The sequence below is a fragment of the Symphalangus syndactylus genome, chromosome 24, assembly GCF_028878055.3.
Source record: "Symphalangus syndactylus isolate Jambi chromosome 24, NHGRI_mSymSyn1-v2.1_pri, whole genome shotgun sequence".
Classification (NCBI taxonomy): Eukaryota; Metazoa; Chordata; class Mammalia; order Primates; family Hylobatidae; genus Symphalangus; species Symphalangus syndactylus.
Genome location: NC_072446.2, coordinates 41,753,239 through 41,770,880, shown reverse-complemented (window position 1 = coordinate 41,770,880; position 17,642 = coordinate 41,753,239). Strand labels below are relative to the sequence as shown.

Below are 17,642 nucleotides of genomic sequence, written 5' to 3'. Positions count from 1 at the left end.
TATTACTATTGGGTTATGTGGACCTGTTACAGCACAGCTTTTCAAATGTTGTAATTGGTTGGACACCACCACCCTCATTGCCTGTCATTGATTTTTGCTCAGTACTTGCTTTTTATCGCAGCAACTACTGCAAACCCAGCTTCACAAAAATATGCCGTCACAAGGAGTATAATACAATCTAATATTGAAACTACGAACTACCTCAAGCTGGTAGTGCACCCAGTGTCTGGCAGATTTAACAACTGGTTGGTGTGTTTTCCTCAAAAATTTAAAGTATTCCACAGTACTCCTGTGCATTGCTGGGGTGCCTCACATGCCATTTGAGAACCAAAGAGTTTAAGTATTTATCTATCTTGAAATATGTAGAAAGAGAACTAGGTTGGAAATCAAAACATGTGGGTGACTAGCCATAGTAGTCCTTTTAACCTAGGACATGTTTATCCATCTATTAAAAAGAATGTTGGCTGAGGATGGTGGCATGTGCCTTTAGTCGCAGGTACTTGAGGGGCTAAAGTGGGAGGATCGCTTGAGCCTGGAAGTTGAAGGTTGCACTGATCTATGATCAAACCACTGCACTCCAGCCTGGGCGATGAGAGTGAGACCCTGTCCCAAAAAACAAAAAGGATCAAACACAAAATTGTGTGTATATATACATATGTTGGAGACTGGAGTTCTTTGTGATTGTATGGTGATATTCATATGGAAAGGTATATGATAGAATGAGGTGATTTATTATTTAGAGCCACATGAAAAGCATGAATAGTGGGTCTACAGTTCAGAAGAGGGTAGTAGTTAGGAAAAGCTCCCTGGGGCTGTCTTCAGGCTGAATAGGAGGAGGATTTGGATAGGTATTGGGTGGAAGTGGTGAAGGGAAGCAGGCTGTAGAGTGCACCAAGTTAAGAGGAGGAGGGAAAAGTGAAGAAATATTTCATGTGAAAGATGTTATGTGACCATACATAGGAGTTGAACTTGGAAAGAGAGATTAAGTTGGTGAAGGCCTGGAAAAAATAATCTCTGCATTTCCTTGCAGTCTTAAAATTATATAACTATCTCTTCTAGGTAATTGTGAGCTCTTGATGATTTTGAATGAAGGGTGATTTAGAAAGATTTTTTTCAGCTCAGTTTTTCTAACTGTAGTGTATATTTTACTGTAACTGTGGGTAGGTGATGTAAGTATAGATGAAGTTCCTTCGTAAACCATATTTAAAATTTTTAATCTCCCCTATTTATTTAATAAGACGAAAGTTGCATTGATCGCATTAAATTAGGGCCTGAGTCAGCTGCCTGGTCTGTCACAAACCAGCTTTTTAAGTTTATAGATTTGAAGGATTCTGTAGAGTAGTTTTGTCAACCAGAAGCTTTTTTTTCCACTAAAAAATCCAGCAGTTGGGTCAATGGAAAACAGGAGGTAAGTTGTTGGGTTAGTCTCTGCAGGGTGGAAAGATCTCCCAGATACTGCAACAGTTTATAAAGATCTGAATAGTTGAAGCAGGAAGAGAAAACTTATATTATCTTGTTTCTTAGGTAGATATTGTATTGGATAAGAGGTTGTGGGTTGAATTCAATGTGGACTACATGGAAGTCATTAGTAAAATAGCTTCTATTTATTGGGTACCACTTTGCATTGGACCTATTCTAACTGTGGTATGTAAATCACTAACGGGCGAGTATAGTCCCTTTCAGCAATGAAAAACATTTAAATGCTTTTCTGAACACTGCACAACCACAAAGCCAGGTTTTGAGAACTGTCAGTGTTTCCAAAATCTGCTTGCTTGTCTGCTACCATGTGCTTGAGGCTTAAGACAAAGTTAAAAGAATTTATAGTATTATTTGGTAGTTTCTGGACCTGGATCATCAGCCTGGAAAGTATCTAAAAATAAATCCCCCATTTCTCTCTCAAGATTTTGATTTAGTGAATCTTGGTGGGTTCTGTGAATCTGTATATTAAAAAAATCCAGGTGATTGTTGGTCATCAAACTTTAGTAACCACCAATCTTGTTAATGAAGAGATGAGATGTACTTAACTTCTAAGAGTTGTATGCAGTGCATCCAGTCTGAGGTGACCAACACCCTAGGAAAAGACCTGCACAGTCCAGTACAGCAGGCACGCAGGTCACATGAGGCTGTTAAGCACTTGAAATATGGCTGGGCTGAATTGAGGTATGCTGTAAGAGTAAAATACATTAGATTTCAAAGGTTTAATACAAAAAAAGAAGGTAAAATAGATGAGTAATTTTTTATATTGATGTATATGTTAAAATAAGATTTTAGATTAATAAAATACATTAATTTTGTCCTTTTTAAAATTTTCTTGATGTGGTTACTAACACATTTAAAATTACACATGTGGTTTGTATTATATTTTCGTTTGGGCCAGCACTGTTTTAGACTATTCAGGAGAAGGCTTTATAAGCCCAGGCACAGTGGCTCATGCCTATAATCCCAGCACTTTGGAAGTCCAAGGCAGGTGGATCATGAGGTCAGGAGTTCGAGACCATCCTGACCAACATGATGAAACCCCATCTCTACTAAAAATACAAAAATTAGCCAGGCATGGTGGCTGGTGCCTGTAATCCCAGCTACTCGGGAGGCTGAGGCAGGAGAATTGCTTGAACCCGGGAGGCGCAAGTTGCAGTGAGCTGAGATCATGCCACTACACTCCAACCTGGGCAACAGAGCAAGACTCCGTCTCAAAAAATAAAAAGGCTTTATAAAGGAGGTGCAGTTGGACCAAGGCCCTCCTCAGAAAAAAATGAAAAGGATTCCATACTAGAACAGATGTGGAAAGGACAAAGGAATGTTTAAGATACCCTCTGCAGAATACTCTTTAGAATAGAAGGATTCATTTATGAGTATTGGCACTTGTATTGGCACTTTGGGAGGCCGAGGCAGGCGGATCACGAGGTCAGGAGATCGAAACCATCCTGGCTAACACGGTGAAACCCCGTCTCTGCTAAAAATACAAAAATTAGCTGGGCCTGGTGGCGGGTGCCTGTAGTCCCAGCTACTTGGGAGGCTGAGGCAAGAGAATGGCGTGAACCCGGGAGGCGGAGGTTGCAGTGAGCCAAGATTGTACCACTACACTCCAGCCTGCGTGACAGAGCGAGACTCTGTCTCAAAAAAAAAAAAAAAAAAAAAAAAAAAAAGAGTATTGGTGATCAGGCTAGACAGTTATTATTATGTTATGTTTCAGCCATATTCCGAAATCTTTCAAACACCTCATTTGATTCTTGCAACAATCTTATGAGACGGGTACTCTTGTTACTCATTTTACACTTAATGAAAGGCTTAGAGAGGTTATGTAGTTTACCATTAACAGCTAGCAGGTAGTAAAGGTAGGTTTCACATTGGGCATTGTGACTCCAAGACCCACACTTTATCCTCAGGGTTATGCTACACAAAGATATTTTGGCCATCCTTCTTGCTGGCCCTGATTAGAGGAAGAAATGGAAAGGGCCCATGTTTCATCCTAATTGATAAAAAGTTTGATATACTTTAGTATTACTAACCATTTAAATTGCTACTTTGTAAGGTTTTAAGACATTAACATGTTTAACATGTTTTAAAACATTAACATCAAGACTGATGATTGAAATGCTAATTCTGCAGAAGTGTGTGGTCTTTGGAATAGAAATCTTTTTTTCTTCCAATTCAACATTTGTAAGTACCTGCAGAATACCTGGCACAGTGCTAGGAGAAGGATTCAGAGAAGAATGTGGCACATTTTCTTCCTTCAAGGTGCTCATAAGTAAGCCATTTATCATTTATGTATTACACTACGTGTTGAAATACTCTGAAATTTTTTTCTTTTTTTTTCTTTTCTTTTTTTTTTTTTGCTGATGTGCTTTTCCCCTTTCAGCCAGTAAAAAAGAAGAAAATTAAGCGTGAAATAAAGATTTTGGAGAATTTGAGAGGAGGTCCCAACATCATCACACTGGCAGACATTGTAAAAGACCCTGTGGTGAGTACAGTAGGTGTTAGCAAGGCCCGCCAGAGCTGAGATGGTGTTTGACCTGGAGCACAACTGGCCTCTTTTTGTTCCCTCCCCCAACCCTCATCATTAAGTCCTGCTTTGAAAGTGCTTAATCAGATAAACCATTTAACTAGCTTGGGTCTTTCTTTCAAAGAGACCTCCACCCACAGACTATTTCTTATTCTTCTAGGCTAAGAGACTGATAGCACTGGAAACTGAAATGTGTTAATCCATTTTGCAAACTCAGGTCCGATGCCGATGGGCGATGGGCGCATTGTCGGGCTGCCTAGAGCCTGGTGAGACTTCAGCTCCATGTCTTCTGTTTGAAATCCATCCCAAAAATGACCTAAGTGTGGTGATGATCAGAGCGGGGAGGGCTTGTAGCAATAGAGGGTTTCTTACTACTGAGGCGAGGACTGCCAAATTTCACCATGCAGCATCCGCAAACATTGTCCCCACTAAAGCTGTCAGGGCTATTGCTAATGTGTGTTTTTGTTTTTGTTCTTTTCCCCTAGTCACGAACCCCCGCCTTGGTTTTTGAACACGTAAACAACACAGACTTCAAGGTATAATATATAACCAACTGTTTCGGGCTAGTGGGTTTTTAGACCACATAGCCTTTGGGGATGATGCTGTTAGAAGAGCTTGCTTCGCATTTGTTTTTAAAAAGATTTTCATCCTTACAGTGCAAATTTTAAGATAGAAGAACTCCTATATAAGCAGTGCCCACTTTCTGCATCTTGATATTTTGCCCATTTGTTTAATGTTCTTTTTAATGACCAACACATTTACTTCTCACTACTTAGTTGACAGTTTCTGCTGATGTTCAACCTAATGAAGGCAGCAACACATGTTCACTTAGGATCTGGCCATATGGCAATTTGCTTTAAACAATAGTGTTCAGGAGGAAATATATTGTATATATAAAAGTAGGGACTGCTTATTTCTTAGGATTCCTCAGAAACTGTGGGCTATAGATCTTAAAAGACAGGGATCGAGGAAGGATAATGTCAAATTCTGCCATAACACAAACCTCTATAAGAGATATCTCAGAATTCCAGTCTATCCAGTGGCCTATTTATTCACACAGTTCCAATTTTACAAAAGAATATAGCTACTCTTTTGGAGTAAAAGTGGTAAAGATCTTTGATTTGCCTTTCCACCAGTCCAGTATCCAGAATGTTATATATTAATAAATTAGTGAATTCTTTTGCAGAGATAGGGAAAAAGGAAGAGGAACTGTTTTAGAGTCAGAATGATAATTTGAAGAAAAACTTTGTCAGAAGACATTGCTAACCATTTAAAGAGACGTACCTGTGGCTGGGCATGGTGGCTTACGCCTGTAGTCCTAGCTACTGGGGAAGCTGAGGTAGGAGGATCGCTTGAGCCCAGGAGTTTGAGGTTGCAGTGAGTTACGATTGCAGCATGGCACTCCAGCCTGGGCAACAGAGTGAGACCCTGTCTCAAAGAAGATATGTCCATGTAAAAAACATTCTGCAACTCTATGGAAACTGGAAAGGATAATAACAGTTGTTCACAGAGTTTACTTTCCAATTGGAACAAGAATAGTTTTGTTAAATTGACTCAACAGGTTTGGTGTCATGCCATCTGCATACCCACTGGTGATCTGCAGGGCCAACTATGTAAGCCAAAGATGAGTTAGTTGCTTACTAAGGAGGCAGTATATTTGCCAAAATGCCTCTTGAGAAGGTCTGAAGATACATGAAGAGCAAACTAAATTATAGGTGTGTATCAGTGCATATTAACGTATCTAGATCAGTATGTTTCTAACAGTGGATTATAGCTTCCGCAATATATGTTCAAGTAATTCTTCACTTTTAAGAGTTGAAGACCCAAAGTATCTCTTTAAGGTTAATGTAATGTTGGAGAAATAGAGGGCAGTGAATGGACAGATCTTGGAACAACGGTAAATGAGCCAAGTCTTGGTTTGAATTACTGTGAGTGAGGGTGAAAAATGCCTTTCTGTCAGCATTATTTCATGGCTCAAACATTTGTCTTTAACAGCAATTGTACCAGACGTTAACAGACTATGATATTCGATTTTACATGTATGAGATTCTGAAGGTAAGTAAACCTTGAATACTAAATATTTGTTAAATTGGTCTTCTCTTTGTTAAATAGTCAATTGATGGTAGAAAAGCCAGCAGATTAACCTTGTAAAGTATGTTAAAAGAAGGGACCTCTATATAAGTTTTTAATAAGTTAGTAGTATCATACCTGTAATCCCAATGCTTTGGAAGGCTGAGGCAGGAGGATTGCTTGAGGCCAGGAGATCAAAAGACCAGCCTGGGTGACATAGTGAGACCCCCATCTCTACAAAAAAAAAATTTTTAATTACCTGGGCATGGTGGTGTGCACCTGTAAGTCCCAGCTACTTGGGAGGCCAAGGCAGGAGGATTGCTTGAGGCCAGGAGATCAAGACCAGCCTGAGCAACATAGCGAGACCCTGTCTCTACAAAAAATTTAAAAATTAGCTGGGCATGGTGGCTTATGCTTGTAATTCCAGCTACTTGGGAGGCTGTGACAGGAGGATCTCAGGAATTTGAGGCAGCAGTGAGCTATGATTGTCGCACAGGCTGGAGTGCAGTAGCACAGAGTAAGACCCTGTCTCTAAATACATAAATAAATAAAAATTAATAATAGTATCAGAACCCTTGTGCTAAGGGTTATGGAATGGGGTCTAGTGGGAGTATAATTTAGAACAATTTGAAAAAGGATATTTGTAAGATAGCTGGGACTGACCCCTTAACAAATATTTGTAATTTCTGTGTGCCCCTACGTAAGTTAAAATTAAATTTTCAAAACTCGTGAAAACACCTGATGTGCTAGCTTCTGGTATATTTTATTTCTCTTAAGATTCAACAAATAAAACAGTAAACTTCAACTCAGTTCTCAAAGCGTAATTGTCCTAAGGATTGTGTAAATTTCTGCTTATAGGTTGCTAATTGAAAATTTACTTTCGTTTCTAAAGTGGGGTCACCAAATATCTTGTTCCCAGTAGTCACAAGATCAGCTTCCTAGATGAGAGAATTGCTAAAGTTGGCTAAGGTTTCTTACTAAACAAGAGTTGACATAAAGCCTGCTGTTGGAGCCTTAGAAGTCCCCTGAGGAGATTGTGCCTGCAGAGATACTTGATCTTTCCATTGGCTCATGCAGTTTGTGGCAAGCAAGGCTTTAGAAAGTTACAGATATGATGATTGCCCAGCCCTGGGAACTGTAGGAACCCAAGTTGCCCTTCAGGAAGGACAAGAATTTGGCCAACGATATCAGTTGACTGAAAGGCTGGGATTAACAAACCCCAAAGATTATACTACTCAGTTCCCTTTAGTTTGAGGTTGGAAACATTTCAGATTGGATTTGATGACCTAAATCAGTCATTGGCAAACTTCTTTAAAGGGCCAAATGGTAAATATTTTAGGCTTTGTGGGCCATGTAGTGTTCATCACACTATTCACCTCTGCTGTTGTAGCACAAGAGCAACCATAGACAATATACAAACAAATAGGCATGGCTATGTTCCAATAAAACATTATTTACAAAAGCAGATATCAGGCCAAATTTGGCCTGTGGTTTGCCAACCTCTGTTACAGACTCTTAATTGCTAAAGAATTACTGTTCTTTGAATAAGAGGTTTATAGTAAAGATCTGTTTTCTTTCTTTGAGGGGTCTGTGAAAATAATCTAGGATCTGGACAAGACAGAAAAATTTGAAGTGGTGCAATTTGGGTGTACTTTGGGTCTTTTAGGACAGAAAACATGTTGAAACAACTATGTCAGAAAAAGATCTCTAAGCTCAGAGAGCTGAGTTTGCTTGACTATGAGATCATGAACAAGTCTCTGAAGCATTGCTGTGGAAGTGACTGTGTCCTCAGCTTGAATCCCAGGGGTATTGTGAGGCTAAAAGGAAAATTTACATGAAGGGAAAAGTAAATTCAGGCTAACTCCTTTCTGACCTGTTCTTCCCACAGGCCCTGGATTATTGTCACAGCATGGGAATTATGCACAGAGATGTCAAGCCCCATAATGTCATGATTGATCATGAGCACAGAAAGGTAAAGTGATAGACTGACAAGTGTTATTTATCTACGTGATGTAGTTAATTGCCCATCTTCAACACTTTATCCCTTGTATTGTCACAGACCCTAGTACCTATTCGGCACTTAAGAAATACTTGGTGAATCAGTGTACGAATTTACAAATTAACATGTTTGAACCATTATTTATATTCCTAAGAATATTACCAAGAAGGAAACATTAGTATAGTGGGCAAAATGTTCATCTTCTAAGCCCAGAAACGTGGCTTCTAGTCTTATTTATTGAATAACTAGTTTCCTGAGAAACTACCTTCTCTCCATTTGCCTTCTTTTTCTTACCTGTACAGTGTGGGTAATAATTGCCCTGCAGGCGACTAGGTATTCATGAGAATTAAATGTGCACAGTTAAGTGGATGAAATATACAGAAAATGCTACTTCTGTTTATTGGATGTCGTGAGGGCCCTATTGTCTGCAAATGCTTTTACATGAGAGCTGTAATGGCCACATGCTTTAGCATTTCAGTTTTTTAAGGTGACCAAGCTATGATGACTTATCTGTTGCGGTCTTTGGGGAGGTAGGTGATTTATTTATGCAACTAAATTTTTTTTAGACACATGCTATGTCAAAGGCACCATTCTAGGGGCTAGGGATATATAAGTGAACTAAACATACAATAAATGCTTGTCTTTTAGGAGCTACATTTAGGGAGGCTGGTGGGATAGAAAGTTATTTTGATGTAGAAGAAAAAACAAAAATAGGGAATGGCAAGAGGGTATTTGCAGTTTTAAACCAGTTATAAGGGAAGGTTTCATTGGAAAGGTGACATTTTAGAGAGCACTGGAAGGGGCCCAGCCATGCAGTCTTATGAAGAAACATGTCCCAGGGCAGAGTAAATAGCAAGTACAAAAGCCCTTCAGGTAAAGATATGTTTGGCATATTGGAAGAGCAGCAAGGATAAAGCTGGGACAGAATGAATGCAGGGAAAGAAGAAGGAAATGAGATCAAAGAGGTAAAACCAAATCGTGTAAAACCTTACTGGTCATTGTTAGACCTTTTCTCTGAAGATAGAGAGCTTTTGCATATTCTAAGCTTTAGCATGTTCTCACTTGAAATTTAAAAGTTAACTACACATCTATTAGAACAGCTAAAATAAAAAATAGTGATGGTACCAAGTGCTGGCAAAAATGTGAAGAAACTTGATCTCTCGTACACTGCTGGTAGGAATGCAAAGTTTGGCATTTTGGAAAATGCTTAACTATTGTTTTATAGTTGATTGGTTTCTTGAAAAGATAACATATGCTTACCATACAATCCTGCAGCGGCATTTATCTCAGAGCAACAAAATCTTAGGTCCACACAAAAGCCTATATATGAATGCAACTATATTTGTAATAGCTTACAATTGGGGGAAAAAGCTGGGTGCGGTGGCTCACACCTGTAATCATTTTGGGAGGCCAGGGCAGGCAGATGACAAGTTCAGGAGTTGAAGACCAGCCTGGCCAACATGGTGAAACCCCGTCTCTACTTAAAAAATACAAAAATTCGCCGGGCGTGGTGGCATGCACCTGTAATCCCAGCTACTCAGGTGGCTGAGGCAGGAGAATTGCTTGAACCCCGGAGGCAGAGGTTGCAGTGAGCCGAGATCGTGCCACTGTGCTCCAGCCTGGGTGACAGAGCAAGACTGCATCTCAAAAAAAAAAAAATGGGGAAAAGTGCCCTTCAATGAGGGAATGGTTAAACAAACTGGCATATCCATACCATATAATATTATTATGAAGTAGTATTTCTCAGCAATAAAAAGGAAAGAAGTATGATACATGCAACAACTTGGATGGATCTCATGCTTAGTGAAAAAAGGCAATCAAAAAAAGTTATATGCCAATGACTCCATTTTTGTAGCATTCTCAAAATGATAGAGATAAAGAGCAGAGGGGTTGCCAGGTGTTGGGCTAACACACAGGACATGTGTGTGGTGATGGAATAGTTCTATATCTTGTTGAGGAGATCATATGAACTTACATATGTGATAAAATTGCACAGAAACACACACACAAACACATGCGTTCATGTAAAACTGGTGAAACCTGAATAAGATCTTTCTGAATTGTGCCAATGTCAGTTTCTTGATTTTGATATTGTACTGTAGTTACATAAGATGTTACTATTAGGGGAAACTGGGTAAAGGGTGCAGAGAATCTCTACTACTTTTGCAATTTCCTATGAATCTATAATCTCTCCATAGCAACCTGAACAATCCTTTTAAAAAGCTGTTTATTTTTAAATATTTAATTATTTTTTAAATAACTATTAAACTATTTAGTATTTATTAAACTGTTTAGACTAGAGGGCAAGAGTGAAAGCAGTGAGACCAGTTAGGAGAAGGGGCTATGGCAGTATATCAAACAAGAGGTGGTGGTGGCTTGGATCGGGGCAGTGGCAGTGGAGGTCATGATAATGGTCAGAATATGATAGAACCTTCAGATTTTTTGACAGATTAAATGTGAGGTTTGAGGGAAACAAGAATCCAGGGTGAATCTTAAATTTTGGCTTGTATGACAGGATGAGTATCACCTTTAACTCAGCAGCGGGGGACTATGAGTGGAGGTGGTTTTGCAGGGAGTAATCAAAGGTTTAGTTTTGAGATATAGGCAGTAAACTTAGTGCCAGAGCAGTCCGATGTTATTCCTCAGGGCCTACTGCTGGCACTTCAGATTGTGGTCATGCTATGCACAGTGGGCAGATAAGCTTGCCTCTTACCCCTTTTTCCATGTTTAGGACGCATTTTGGTAAAAAGCTGTGTTGTATGACTTTTCTATTATTTCATCTATCCAGCAAATATTTATTCATTTTTCTCCTGTATACCAGGCATTATGTTGAATTCTGAAAATTACAAAGGTGAATAAAACAGTCCCTACCCCCAAGGAGTTTGTCGTCCATATTGAAAAAGAAAGGTAGAAAACATAAAGAGTTCAGGTTCTGTTAAGGAAATATATCTAAAATTCAGGGGGCTGAAGGCAATGATCAGACTTCATCGAGAAGCTGACTTAAATATCCCAAAAGTTAAGGAAATGCCTACCAATAGGATTATAGGCTGGGTAGTTGGGACATTTTAGTCATTGAGCAGTTTAAGAAATTTGTAAAAGCACAAATGAGATTGTGTCTTTCAGGAACAAAATCATGGAGAAAGTGGTATGTCAAACTAAGAAGTCTTATTTTCATCCTAAAGGCTATAAGTAGTCAGTGAAGCAGTTTCAGTAGAGAGTGACGTGTCTGGTATATTTTATGAAGAGTATGCTAATGGCACAATGGGGGTAGCTTAGAGAAAGATAAAATTGCTCATGATTTATTCTTTTTCAGCTACGACTAATAGACTGGGGTTTGGCTGAGTTTTATCATCCTGGCCAAGAATATAATGTCCGAGTTGCTTCCCGATACTTCAAAGGTCCTGAGCTACTTGTAGACTATCAGGTGAGAAGAGAAGGGCAGGCACAATTTTGGTCCTGTGTTTATTTTGCACATAATTTACCAAAAAAAAAAAAAAAAAGTTATCATTTTGTGCATTTAGGTAGGCCACTTAATGCACATTCACAGCTGTCCTTTTTATATGAAATGTAAAATATAAATCACCTTAATTCATGTACCATGACTTACATCACTTTTATTGTCATAATGTCAGTAGAATATGAATAGGTTTGCATTTGATCCTAACTTGAGGGAAAGTAGCCAAAGATATGTTCTATAATCAGCAGTTCCAGAACTGTTTTGAGAATTGTAAGCTGTTTTATTTTTGTTTTTGAGACGGAGTCTCACTCTGTCACCCAGGCTGCAGTGCAGTGGCATGATCTCAGCTCACTGCAAGCTCCGCCTCCCAGGTTCATGCCTTTCTCCTGCCTCAGCCTGCGAAGTAGCTGGGACTACAGGTGCCCACCACCACCCCAGCTAATTTTTCTTGTATTTTTAGTAGAGACTGGGTTTCACCGTGTTAGCCAGGATGGTGTCGATCTCCTGACCTCGTGATCCACCCGCGTCGGCCTCCCAAAGTGCTGGGATTACAGGCATGAGCCACCACGCCCGGCTTTTTGTTTGTCTTTTGAGGCAGGGTTTTGCTCTGTTGCCCAGGCTGGAGTGCAATGCCATGATCATAGCTGACTGCAGCCCCGAACTTCTGGGCTCAAGTGATCCTCCCAGCTTAGCCTCCTGAGTAGCTGGGACTACAGACGTGCACTACCACACCCAGCTAATTTTTAATTTTTTTTGTGTGTAGAGAGAAAGTCTCACTGTGTTGCCCAGGCTGATCTCAAACTCCTGGGCACAACCCATCCTCCCACCTTGGCTCCCCAAAGTGCTGAGATGACAGGCATGAGCCACCATGCCTATCCTGTAACTAAGCTTAACCAATCTTCAGAGTAAATTCAAGAATGTTTTCTTGTTCTTCTGAATTGTATACTAAATAAAAAGGTCTTCTCCCCAGCTCCCCCAAAAAGCCTTCTTTCTCCTCACAGAAAAAGGAGAAAGGAACCAAATTAATAATAGATTTGCCAAGTGTTTAAAAATCTAAAGTTTTCTTGGGAGTATCTTTTATGCCCAGTCTTTCCAGGTTATTAGTTGATTTTAAAAGTTTCAGACTCTTTGTTCTTGTAGGAATTTCTTTCTTGGGGTCTAAAAGCTATAGCCCTGAGTTCAAAAAGCATTTTATGCATAAAAATAGTTTTTACAGTATTACTAATAGTAATTGTGAAAAACAGAACACTGTCCTATTATAGGAAAATTAAAGATTGAATTCTAAAACATTTATGTAATAAAATACTAATGATACACATTAGATGGTCTCCATGGGTTAACAATTTGGAGGTTTGTGTGTGTGTGTGTGTAAGTGAAGAAAACAATTCAAAATAGTATGTATATTAGCTGAGCATAGTGGTGTATGCCTGTAATTCTACCTACTCAGGAGGCCTAAGCCCAGGAGTTGGAGGCTGCAGTGAGCTATGATCACGCCACTACACTCCAGCCTGGGCAACAGAGCAAAGACCCTGTGTCTTTAAAAAAAAAAAAAAAAAGAGCCAGGCACAGTGGCTCACGCCTGTAATCCCAGCACTTGGAAAGGCCAAGGCAAGTGGATCACAAGGTCAGGAGTTCAAGACCAGCCTGGCCAAGATGGTGAAACCCTGTCTTTACTAAAAATACAAAAAAATTAGCCAAGCGTGGTGGTGGGCGCTTGTAATCCCAGCTACTCAGGAGGCTGAGGCAGAGAATTGCTTGAACCTGGGAAGCTGAGGTTGCAATGAGCCGAGATCACACCCCTGCAGCCTGGGCGACCGAGCAAGACTGTGTCTCAAAAAAAAAAAAAGTAAAAATTGTTTTAAAACCGAGTGAAAGATACATAAAAGAAAAGACTAGCCAGGCACGGTGGCTCATGCCTGTAATCCTAGCACTTTGGGAACCTGAGGCGAGCGGATCATGAGGTCAGGAGTTTGAGACCAGCCTGGCCAACGTGGTGAAACCCCATCTCTACTAAAAATACAAAATTAGCCAGGCATGGTGGCACGCTCCTGTAGTCCCAGCTAGTCAGGAGGCTGAGGCAGGAGAATTGCTTGAACCTGGTAGGCGGAGGTTGTGGTGAGCCAAGATTGCACCACTGCACTCCAGCATGGGCAGCAGAGTGAGACTCTGTTTCCAAAAAAGAAAGAAAGAAAAGAAAAGACTAAAAAGAAATATATGAAGATGTTATTAGTGTTTTGATTTTGAGTCAGTGGCGTGATTTTTTTTTAATTTTAAAAATTAATTTTTTATTTTGAAGTGACAAGCCTGAGGATTCACAGATAATAACAGTGATTAACTTTTATGCAGATGTATGATTATAGTTTGGATATGTGGAGTTTGGGTTGTATGCTGGCAAGTATGATCTTTCGGAAGGAGCCATTTTTCCATGGACATGACAATTATGATCAGGTAATACATGTTATACCCATTGAAAAATTTACTGGTCTAATGCAATGATAGCCAGAACTGCCTATAATTTTCAGTTCACTGTTTGTTCAGCCACCCTGATATTGATCCTTAGATTGATGTTTTGGGAGCTACCAGCTTAGCCTTTTGAAATCAGACTTTCCCCCCTAGTCTTTGTCATTTGCATTGCTTGTTTTATTGTGAAGAATACATATAAATTGTCATCCAGATTTTTAAAATAGGACATTACCTTAGAATTCTCCTAATAAAACCTTATTCTCCAATATGGTGTTTTCTCTAGTATGTTAGCCCATATGTGGTATTTCTTGTGATCCTTTTGTCTCTTTATATGGGTTGAGTTATAGATGTTTCTTAAACTAACTCCACTTCCCCCTTGAAGAGCAAAGGGCTCTTTCATTCACAAGAACCTGGAATGATTCTAGGACCTTGTGGAAGGTACCATTGCCTTGTTCCCTTTGAGCACCATGTCCAATTTTAATGAGTCAAAGAATACAACCTGAATTCCATTAAAGTCAATAACTCTGTATCAAGTGTCATGCAGTACTGAGGAATACAGAAAAAAGAAAGAATAGTTCTTCCCTCAGATAGTTCATAGTTGATCTTGTAAGGGAGTCAAACAGACAACAAAATAGATTACAGTCATAACTTCAGAGTAGAAGTGTGGACAAGGCACAAAAGGCAGTAGTGGTGAGTAGTTTGAGTGTGCAGTGGGAACTTCCCAAAAGAAGTGACATCTTCAATTGGGTTTTGAGGGGAGAAAAATAAGAGTTCACCAGGGTGACATTTCAAGAGGAAGAAACCAGTTTTTAAAGTAGTTTGCTTTTTCTAACACTATCACATTGAGTTGAAGTCTAAACTGTTAGGAGGTAGCATTCATACCTAATGATGACCCATTTATGTAAATTCAATCATTGTTAATTGTTGATTTGTTAATATAATATGCTTGTGGTATGGGTTTTTGTCTTTCTTTAATACTAGTTGGTGAGGATAGCCAAGGTTCTGGGGACAGAAGATTTATATGACTATATTGACAAATACAACATTGAATTAGATCCACGTTTCAATGATATCTTGGGCAGGTAAGTCATGAAACACAATATGTGCATCTGTGGCTTAAGCACTTTGAGAGTGAACTGGCACTTAGGATCTTCAAAACAGTTATGTTCTCTTTGCCAACACTGTCAGGATGTCAGTGGTCCAGTGCCACAGGATGCTGCATTGAGCAGGCCTCTGATAAAGGCATTGGATTGAATGGCCCTTTATTCAGATTAACTCACAGGAGTTTGATGGAGGGGTTATAGCTAGAGGATTCCTACAAAATGAATGAAGTATAGATTCTAGTAGAAGCGTTACAGTTGAGGCAAAAATCAAAATTTGCCTTGCTTCTTTAAGTGAAAAACCTCTCTCCAGGAGAAAGAAATTGAAGTAGAAAATGCATGCTTTAAGACTGATGTGCAGGCTGGGCACGGTGGCTTATATCTGTAATCCCAGAACTTTAGGAGGATCACTAGAGCCCAGGAGTTGGAGACCAGCCTGGACAACATAATGAGAACCTCGACTCCATGCATGGTGATGTGTGGCAGTAGTCCAGACTACTAGGAAGCTGAGGCAGGAGCTTCCCTTGAGCCCAGGAGGGAATGCTACAGAGAGCTATGAACATGTGGCTGCACTCCAGTCTGAAACCCTGTCTCAGAAAAAAAAAAAAGCTATGTGCAGACAACCGACTCTTAACAGTAGTGACTAGATATAGTACTTATACACTTAACCACTTAACAGGAGGAGATGGACTTTCCTAATGCAAAGGCTTTTGCTGGCCAAGTGGCAGAGATGCCAGGAATATGTGTGGGGATGGGAAATAGGCCTGGTGAGCCCAGCCACCTGACCCTCCTTGCTACACAAAAGCAGTCACGTCCTGTCAAGTAACCTGAATTACGTTTCTTAAAATTGAGAGGACTCAGATGTCTTTTTTTACTCTAGCTATGTTGTTTCCTGTCTCCAGTTAGCTTTAATGTCCCACTCAGTGGCAGAGTGGTGGAAGACTACTCTCTTGAGTTTGGATCCCTCTTTGCTTTTGTCTGGGCTATTAGCCACTAAGAAAAATGTAGGAATGAAATGTTGGGCTTCTGTGCCCACGTGGCCCATTTCTCATTCCCTCTTTTGGTCCTGCAGACACTCTCGAAAGCGATGGGAACGCTTTGTCCACAGCGAAAATCAGCACCTTGTCAGCCCTGAGGCCTTGGATTTCCTAGACAAACTGCTGCGATATGACCACCAGTCACGGCTTACTGCAAGAGAGGCCATGGAGCACCCCTATTTCTGTGAGTCTAGATATCTAGCCCACAGAGTTTGTGCAGACGCAGAGTCCTATAGAACAGAGTCGTAATCCCAGCTCGTCAGCTTGCTGCAAAGTTAATTCACCCACACTGAGCCTCAGATTCTTCCAGTGGGGATAGTGATGGCAACTACATTGCAGAATTATTGGAAGAATTCTTCTGTAACAGAATACATGACACAAGAGCATTCCTAAATAAACTTTCATACTGTGAGGATGACACTTCTCAGTGCCTCAGTCTGGGATGGTTGAATTAGAATACACAGCCCTGTATCTTTCCTGTCTCTAGTAATCATTCATTGGAAAGAGCTAATGAGGCTTACAAATTTAAAATTGTATGAACACCTTGACTTAGATTTGTGAGTATAGCCACCTGTGCCATCCTAAGTGAAAATACCACTTAGACCCACCCCGTCCTCACTGTGATGTTAGCTGCAACATTACATTTTTCCTTCGGTGATAATGTGATGGTTTTGTACTGAATCATTAATACTTTTGCCCAATCTCCTGTACCTGAAGCAGACAGATAGGCTGATTGGGATAGAGAATGTGGTCATAGGCCTAACCTACATGGACCTATAGCTTTGGCCTACTTGGTACTGGGCTGTGGACACACTGGTAATATATTACCGTCTTTGCTGAGTTATAGTGTCTTGTCTCCATTAAACCTCAACAGGACCAGCTTCATTAAATTAGCTCTACTATAAATAATTACTTCATATTTCTACCATTTGATTGAAAGGTTAGCTTTTACCACAGTTTGATAGGAAAGCTATTTCTGTTTTTTACCACTTGTCTAATTCATGGTGAAGGCAATTGCCACCTTAAGTTCTTTGGGGAATAATGTAGAGTATAAATAAATCGCTGAATGAAGCTGGCTGCTTTCAGGCTTCCAGACCATTAGTTTAATCTTTCAAGCAAAACAGAACCTAGCCTTTTTGTCTCTTTTCTAGACACTGTTGTGAAGGACCAGGCTCGAATGGGTTCATCTAGCATGCCAGGGGGCAGTACGCCCGTCAGCAGCGCCAATATGATGTCAGGTCAGTTCATTGGTAAATTTTCTTTAAAAAAATGTGAAAGTCAATTACTGTTCTTAGCTTTGTGGTCTGATTTCTTGTATACCTTCTCTGTACTGGTGGCCTTACGACTTTTTTTTAACCAGGTTTCAGGATGCTTGACACTTGGTATACTTTAGTGATACTGTGTTGAGTGTGGTGTCCCCTTATAGGCTAGAATCCCAGCATTCCTGGCTGAAAATTTCTGGCATAGGGGCTTGAAAGTGCCAAGCCATGAAAAGGAAAAATACACCATTTCA

The 17,642-nt window shown here is 40.0% G+C and overlaps 1 protein-coding gene across 4 annotated transcripts in view; it reads left to right on the top strand.

Annotated features, from left to right (window-relative positions):
* Window positions 1-17,642, top strand: part of CSNK2A1 (casein kinase 2 alpha 1) — a 70,587-nt gene that overhangs the window by 40,180 nt on the left and 12,765 nt on the right. For all 4 annotated transcript variants that reach the window (XM_055266451.2, XM_063633789.1, XM_055266448.2 and 1 more), the window contains 9 exons: window positions 3,860-3,961; window positions 4,489-4,539; window positions 5,999-6,058; window positions 7,962-8,045; window positions 11,386-11,496; window positions 13,876-13,977; window positions 14,974-15,074; window positions 16,165-16,313; window positions 17,281-17,367. In XM_055266451.2, coding sequence (XP_055122426.1) covers window positions 3,860-3,961; window positions 4,489-4,539; window positions 5,999-6,058; window positions 7,962-8,045; window positions 11,386-11,496; window positions 13,876-13,977; window positions 14,974-15,074; window positions 16,165-16,313; window positions 17,281-17,367 — 847 coding nt within the window. The remainder of the gene's footprint in view (window positions 1-3,859; window positions 3,962-4,488; window positions 4,540-5,998; window positions 6,059-7,961; window positions 8,046-11,385; window positions 11,497-13,875; window positions 13,978-14,973; window positions 15,075-16,164; window positions 16,314-17,280; window positions 17,368-17,642) is intronic.